Genomic DNA, 8191 nt, shown 5'->3' on the forward strand with positions numbered 1-8191 from the left:
AATTTTTTTTTAAAAACACTCTTCAATTACTTTCTAATCTTTGTTGCTAATCTTCCTATGATGCATCTTTATTCCCAGATACCTACAAGGATATTCCCCTATTGTACAACCAAACAACCGTGTGTACTCATCTTCATAGTTTTTTTGTCTCTCCATAGTAGAATAATTCATTCTTATGAAAATTGATAAAAAGACCAGACAATTACTCAAATGCACATAGCATGAGTTTCATATTTTTTTCCCTGTTTTAAATCTTGTTCTATAAAAAATATAATATCATCTGCGTATTGTAAAATGGAGAGACAATTATCCATTAGATGAGGTACAGCACCACGAAACCCCAGAGGAATCATATGTAGATGTGTCTCCCCTCTCCCTTCTCATCCTTTTATACTTTCATGTTTCAGTGTGTCCATTTGATGCTTCTTTCAGACGAAAAAAATCAGTTTTTTGATTCTACTTGATATTTCTGGGGATTTCAGGACTAAGAAGACATGATTCTGCAATCATAGTGCCATGATAGCTATTTGGCGCCTACAAAGCAAAAACGTGACATAGAGTGGGGGGGTGGGGGGGAAGTAGGAAACTTGCTACATCAAAAGGCGAAACTTTTGATCCCCCGACTGATAAACACAGTGAAATTTTCGGGAAAAGAAGAGACAGGTAGAGTGGGCTTAGAACTAACTCAAATTGCTGTCACGCAATAACTTTAGCAGATAGGCCAGCTGCCAGTTCTCATGCTATATTTTTCAAGAACAAGTCTGCAGGTATAGAACGACTTGTGCTAGGGAATGTTCAGAACTCCTAGCATGCAGAATCACAGAATTCTGTTCACTATGCATTATTCTTAGCACTCTATCTTGTCATAAATACATGTCGTTTCATATAAGACACGGTTAACAGAGCATAACTTTGACTATTATTTTATATTAGAATATATTTATAAATTAATTGTATTTGTGATATTATAAAAATATTTTTCAAGACAAATCTACATATATAATTTTAAAGTTTCCAAACAAAATATTTTGAAAGCTATTATTAATCAAAGTTTTAAAAGTTTGACCAAACCTTTTCCAAAATGACATATATTTATAACCTTTTTCTGCAAACAGATGGAATTAATCAGAAGTGGTAACAACTACTCAGAAGTCAAAACCAAGAAGCTACCATCCTCATTCCAGCAAATGTTACTCAGATTCACAAGGCCAAAAGAAATGTAGTCTGAATCTATACATCAACAATCCTACCGACCACAGCTGATCAAACAAAATATAGGCACAAATAAAAAAAATAACTAAACAACAGAACTCAAATAACTCAAACTAGCAAGCTGTAGAGGGACGAGGGGGTATCAGGCTTTCAGGAGTATGGTCACATATGCAGTACGTAACTGATCGATCCAAAGGTAGAATCACATCTGAGCAGAGATCAAACCTCCAATATCACAACCGAAGCTCCACTCTGGTACTCTGATGATCCTGAACTATGGCTTTTATCTCCAAATGCATAATTTACACGAGCTCAGCCTGAAACTCTTTTATTTCCAATCAACTGAATACCCGTCTTCTCAAGATTGGAAGCTGAACAAAAAACACTCACCTACCGCTATATTGTGAGCGCGTCTCATAATCTGGTGAGACACCATGCTCACTCATGCTCCCCCTTGACAAGCTTCGCAACCTCTGCCAGAACTTCCTGTTCTTGCCTGTCATCAGGGGGCCTGAGCTGGACTGCTTGCGGAAAGAACCTGAATCGGCAGCTGGAGTGAAGACAGGTGTCGAGCCAAATATCTCAGATAATAGCACCCTCTCCGCTTCCATGCCAGTTACGTCATAAACTGCTGTAGTTTGAGCTGGCAACTCTTGGCTAAATCTTCCCGATCCAAGACCGTCATCACCCTCACTGCAGACAAGTTTCAAGGCCTGCACTACTTCGCCCATGCTGGGGCGGTGTGCGACCTCAGGTTGCACGCACATTGAAGCGATGGCAGCTGCTTTTGCTACATTGTCCAGTGGTACATTAGGCCCAAGAAGTGGATCGACAGCTTGGCGTAGGCTCACCACATTTGTTAGAAGGGGCCGAGCCCACGCGACTAGGTTTTCTTGCCCTGCAGAACGAGACATGTCCACAGGCTTCCTACCAGTGAGGAGCTCAAGCAACACAACTCCATAACTGTATACATCACTCTTTACAAGGAGATGCCCCGTCATGGCGTACTCCGGTGCAACATAGCTGAGAAGAAAACCAAGATATCATATTTTTGTCTATAAAAGTTCCATTAAATCAGAGAGGAGGATATTGTTCATACCCGAATGTTCCCATGACACGAGTGGAGATGTGCTGGTTCCCCTCCCCCCTTGCAGTCCTGGCTAGTCCAAAGTCTGACACTTTTGGTGTGAAATCATGCTCCAGAAGAATGTTGCTTGACTTGAAATCGCGATGAATCACACAAGGGCTTGAATCTTCATGTAGATATGCAAGTGCCCGCGCTGCCCCCAGGGCTATCTTCATACGGGCATTCCAATCAAGCGGAGCTGTCTCGCAGTCTGCTCCTACAATGAGCAAATAGAAAAACACACAAAGGCATTGCTTTTAGTCAATTCCTGAAATTTCTACACGTGGACTTAAATATGCAAATACTTACCATGCAAATGGAATTCTACACTGCCATTTGGAATAAGCTCGTATACCAGACACCGTGCATTCTCCTCTGCGCAGATGCCTAATAACTTAACCAAATTCCGGTGATGCAAACGTCCCAGCATCTCAACCTCAGCCAAGAACTCTCGCTCACCCTGGTCATCGTATCTCTTCAGAACCTTTACTGCAACCCTTGTTCCATCTTCAAGTGTGCCCTGGTAGACACATCCAAAGCCACCTTCTCCAAGTACTTTTGAATCATCAAAGCCATTTGTGGCCTTGTCAATCTCAACAAATTTGAATGTTTTTGCCTGTCCTGCATATGTTGCGATGCTTGAGCCTAGTGATCCAGATGGACCTGAAGGTGAACTATAGCGACCAGCTAAAAGTGTGTGAGCTGTCCCTGCAATCATCCGAGATGTTTCAGAAGGAAAACTAGTAATGACAGAAGTGTACAAAATATACTCTAACAAAGACATGTGACAGGATGTGGAAACTATAGAGAAAGTCCTGGTTGAAAAGGTATTGCAAGCACTAGTTGTTAGCATTTCAAATAAGCAAACAATTTTTCTCAGATATATGTTCGAATAAGCAAACTTTTTTAGATAATGTTCAAATAAGCAAATTAATTTCTCAGCTATATGTTCAAAGAAGAGAACTAATTTTCTTAGGAGGCCACTGCTGGATAATAGTTGCCTGTTGACTATAAGTTCGTAGTGAATTTCAATAGCACATTGGCATCACTTCACTGAAAAAGAATAATTTGTTCTGGCATCTATCAAACAGAATGCAAATGACATCACGGTATGGTGCAGTTTATCAGAAAAATAGTAGGCTAGTTACACGTACCAGATGACCTGGAAAATTTAGGAAGCACACTATGTGGAAATCTTTGAGCCATGTCACCCGAACCCCTGAATCCGAGTATCAGCAACCATGCAGCCAGAGAGCAAATAATCAATGCTATAACAGAAGACAAGACAGCAATAGCAACTAGGCTGCCATTAATTTTTCTTTTGGGCCTGCCAACGTCAACCCCGAGAGGCTTCACTGCTCTTGCATTTCGGTTGTTGCCAAATGCCCCGTCGCCAACACTTTCCGGAGCTGAAGGTGGAGAAGGAGGAAGCCCTGCACAAAATTCATACTTCTTGGTGAAAACTAGTGGTACAGAATTTCTACATATTCAATAATGTTCAGTGAGATAGTGCATATCAAGGATAACTTCATGGTTGGCACTGAATTGTCCATTGATGATCATGTGGTTGATCAAATGGCAATAGTAGATTGACAATAGATGGATGTACTGATCAGGAACAAAACAACCAAATACGAAAGGAGTCAGGAGCACTAGCAAGACCACAGACCTGGATATACAACATAGAGAATCTTGTAGTCCCCAAAGACTGATGGTTTTAGGGAAACTTTATTGCTCCACAAGCTTTCAAATGCTGAAAGCACTGTGGCATTGTCAAATTTCACTTGCATTGGTACCAGATCAACAAGAACCACTGTCTTGTCAGGCTGATCACCAGCCACATTTGCACCCATAACGCGAACCTGCCTCACGGCCATGTTTACCCCAGACGATACCTCTTTAGCAAAATCAGAGACCAACGGAAAGAATGAATAAAGGTCAACACTTAGACGAATTCCAACTTTGATTGGTAGAACACAAGCACATGGGGCTCCCGCAGGTGGATCTGTTAGGGGCTCTGGGCATGCTAATGCATTGCAATCTGCGTTTCGCAAGGTAAGCAATCATTAATATCTCACACCATGCAAATATTATTAGATCCAATATGTATGTTTTGAAATTAAAAATTTATGAGAGCACATAAAGAAGGATGTACCAGAATTAGGTGGTGGTGGAGGTAATGCCCAAATAGGATGAGCTGACGGTGCTTTTGGCTCTGGATGGGGAGGGGTCAGTGGAAGAGTAGGAGAAATATGATGCCCTGAAAAAGCCAGCAGTTTTGAAAAATTGACACGAGGAAAAGGAATAGCAAGTGAGGCAAAGAAACAAGGCCTTGAAAGTACTTTTTTCACCATTAGTGGGACCCCTTGATGACACTGATGAAGGTGATGGGGACTGTACATGAAAGTTTGGATGCCCTGGACAGGAAAAAAATACATGAAAGTTGTCAGCGCTGAAAATGAATTGAATGTGTTTAAATAGGAATATTTTACCTTGAGGCATTGGTGGAGGTGCATGGTGATTTTGCCTTTTAGTCCCACTGTGCCTTGGAGCTCGTGAGACCCTGGGCCCTACAATGCATAACTTTTAGATCAATGGTCAGAATTGACAACATTTAGGCTGCAGGTTGAAGTATTTTATCAAACCTTGAGCATGAGATGGTGGGTGAGATGGGGCAAATGAAGGATTTGCTCCATTCTTGGGATTATTGGACTTCCATCCCCGAGCATGAGATCTAGTGGGTGTTGATTTAGGAGCTACACTTGGTGGTGGTTGGGCATGTGAAACTGATGGTGCATTCCTCGGAATTGAAGGCATGTTTGTGTTCTGGGGCAAAGGACTTGTTGCAGGCGTGGATCCTGAAACAAGGAATTTTCGTTGTCAAGCTACATTGTCATATACAAGCTGGTGAAGCCTAACTTTTTTTCACTGAGATTACCTGCATTTGGTGATTTATGAACTGGGACAGTTTGACCACTGGATTCCTTTGGAGGAGATGCACGTGGAACATGATGGTTCTTGAGACTTGCAGGAGGGGATCTATTTGCCCGGGGCACCGTGTTTCCTAAATATTAACATAAAGTCGAATATTTAAGAACAGAAGAACTTAAGAAACACAATCATATCGATTGAATCGGGTAATTTTATCCTCACCATTCTTATGCTCACTACTTGGAGCCTTTGCCTGCTGTCGTGGTGCTTGTGCAATAACAGGCGATAAGATCGGAGGTTTTACATGTGAAACTGCTTTTCAAAAAATGGGGAAATGGTAAGAGATGTGGAACGCGGGTAATTTGATCTACTTTCCAGGAAAAAAAATTACCTGAAGCGGAAGGAGGAATGGCAGGAAAACTTCCTGTAGGTGCGTATGGTGGAACGTCATTACCCGGAGGGGGGAATGCAGGGAGTGGATAATGAGGGACTACAATGTTCACAAGTGAAGTGAGTTTTTCTACAGAAAGAATCCATGAAATTAACGAGTTCAATCTTTACTATCAGTCAGAACGTATACCTGATCGAACAGGCCTGTTTGGTTGATTGTTCACAGAGGAAGGTGGCACAACTGGTGGATTAGGCTTGAGGCCAACAGATGGAGCAGGAGCCTGAACAGAAGGTAGCAATGCAGGTGTTCCAGGAAGTATTGGAGTGGGATTTTCAACTGCAGCTTGTGGAGGAGCTACTGATGGAGGAACCTCATCAGTGGGATCAGGGGGTGCAACCTCAATTGGAGGAGGTGCATTATATTCTACATAATAGAAAGTTAGCGATGCACCCATTAAGTTTGGAATATCATAACTAACTGCAGGGCCAGCAACAAAATTGAAGGAGGATGAGCTACCTTTAGGGGGAATTACTGGACTCGGAGCATTTTGCGGCTCGGTGGGTGCAGCAGGGCTAACAGCTCCCTTCTCTGGGGAAGGGCTTACTGACGGAGTAGACAGTGCTGAAACAAAGCAATGTACGTGGCTACACTCAAATGTTGATTCTGGTCTCTCAAAAAAGATGTTGATTATGGTCTGAGAACATAATGGCACACTGTATTAGAAATTCAGAGCTACCTGTTGGAAGAGTTACTGGACCAAGAGCAAACGCAGGTTCAGGAGGACTAGAAGCTTGTCCTTGATCTGCAGGAGAATCAGTAACAGCAGGAGGAAGAGCCAGAGTAGTACCTACAGCAAAGTAAAGAACACAAGTACATGTCAAGGACTACGAATATATACTCTACTCTGCGATTACTAAGATCGAAGTTTACAATCATCAGGTTACTATTAGAGTAAAATTAACAGTGTTGTGTCACCATATGAAATGACAGAAATGCAGAACAAGTGCAATGATGATGCAAGTATGCGACATGGAAATGCCCAGCATATTTATGCAAAGGGAAAGAAATATTCAGTCACCCCAAGCATTTCAGTTAGAAAGCTAGTACAAGCCAACACAGGAAAGTAGAAATGCCAAGCCACCGACATTGCACTGTCCATCTTAATTGGAATTCAGAAACAGAAATCTTATTTAATCCTAGCAAACTTCAGAACATCTCCTCACAATTTGCTCAAATTTTGAAGTAAACGCACAGAACTGCTGTTTCTCACCACAGATCAGTTAACCAACATGTGCATTGCAGAGAAAATTCTTGAACCTACAAGTTACCCAAACAAATCACGCAATGCTCTTCTAAGAATGCTCAATTGAGACCTGGAAAGAAAAAAAAACATGGAGAAGCAACCAGGCCTCCACGTTGCTACGCCATCATGTACAAGTCAGTCGATCCCATATACTGCCCCAAGAAGCAACAAGAAAGGGGGAAAACTGAAAAAAGCTTTGGCAATGTGTGGAACTCTCCTCACCTCTGGATCCAAGAACCGAAGCAAGAAGAACCATCGCAAGCGCAAGAGGCCGCATCTTGCTCCTCACAGGCGCACAGTAGGGACAGCAAGCTCAGCAGCAGTCGTCAATGCCGCCACGGATCACAACCATGTCGGCTCAGGCGCGGCGCCGCTCCTCCCACAGACGCAAGAAGCCCCTGAAGCGCAGGAAGACGACGGAGCCTGACTGCCATTTTGGCACCACTCCATGGACAGCACCAAACCCATGTGAAGGGAAGGATGGGGAGGCAGAGCAGTGGGAGGAGGGGAGGACCGGAGGAGGAAGAGGGGAAGGTGCCCACTGCCCAGGAGGCCAAGACACCGCCGCCGCCGCCGCCGGTACAAGTACCAGTAGAGCAGCAGCAGTAGTTACAGGGGAAAAGGTGCGGTAGTATTAGGGATAAATTAGCACCCTAACAACAGAAGAAAATGAAAAAAAGGAGAAAACTTTGATTGAAGAAACAAGAAGCCAATCCAGGGGCCGCAAGAAACAGTAAACTAAACATTCCTTGCTTCCACCTCTCATCCTCCAAAGTCCAGACCACATGCTCGATCAATAACTAATCTCACGGTCACGGATGAAGGGACGAGCGAGAGAGAGAATCTTGGTTGGGTGTAGCCGTGTAATAATGCAATTGTACTGGCATAGAAAGATGCAATCTTTGGGCAATTAACCCGAGGATAATGCCACCACTTGCATTCGTACTCCCTCTGTCCCTCTCGCTGTAGATTCTTGGCCCGCAGGTGTGGGGGCTTTCGTTGGTGCTACTGCTGCGTCGGGAGGTAGGGATCGGGCCAGGTGAGCCTTTCCAGCCTGGTCAGGGATTAGTCCAGCGCGTTACTGCTGCTCTGCTCTCCTGGGTTGGACGGGCGCGTATGGATGCATGGATCCGCCGGAGCACGAGCGCTGAAACTCGCTCCGGCGTCCCTCCGTGTCACGGCAGCGCGCGCGACCCGGCTGTCGGTTGATCACGGGCGCGCGACGCGA

At 43.8% G+C, this 8191-nt stretch overlaps 1 protein-coding gene across 3 annotated transcripts; it reads right to left on the bottom strand.

Annotated features, from left to right (window-relative positions):
• Positions 1-1148: 1148 nt before the first annotated feature.
• On the bottom strand, positions 1149-8191 carry LOC133913687 (receptor-like serine/threonine-protein kinase ALE2). 3 transcript variants are annotated; one of them, XM_062357096.1, is made up of 16 exons: positions 7186-8191; positions 6397-6507; positions 6177-6281; positions 5850-6083; positions 5661-5759; positions 5492-5581; positions 5277-5402; positions 4984-5196; positions 4831-4908; positions 4690-4755; positions 4494-4598; positions 4008-4379; positions 3493-3771; positions 2648-3046; positions 2312-2555; positions 1149-2235 (listed from the first exon to the last, which is right to left on the bottom strand). In XM_062357096.1, exons 1-16 carry the CDS (start codon positions 7238-7240, stop codon positions 1599-1601), a joined length of 3213 nt encoding a protein of 1070 aa, XP_062213080.1. In that variant the 5' UTR covers positions 7241-8191; the 3' UTR covers positions 1149-1598. The 3 variants fall into 3 exon arrangements, with proteins under 3 accessions (XP_062213080.1, XP_062213006.1, XP_062212926.1); XM_062357022.1 differs by having other exon boundaries at positions 2312-2549; positions 4681-4755; positions 7186-8190; XM_062356942.1 differs by having other exon boundaries at positions 4681-4755; positions 7186-8190.

Source organism: Phragmites australis, chromosome 1, assembly GCF_958298935.1.
Source record: "Phragmites australis chromosome 1, lpPhrAust1.1, whole genome shotgun sequence".
NCBI classification, from domain to species: Eukaryota; Viridiplantae; Streptophyta; class Magnoliopsida; order Poales; family Poaceae; genus Phragmites; species Phragmites australis.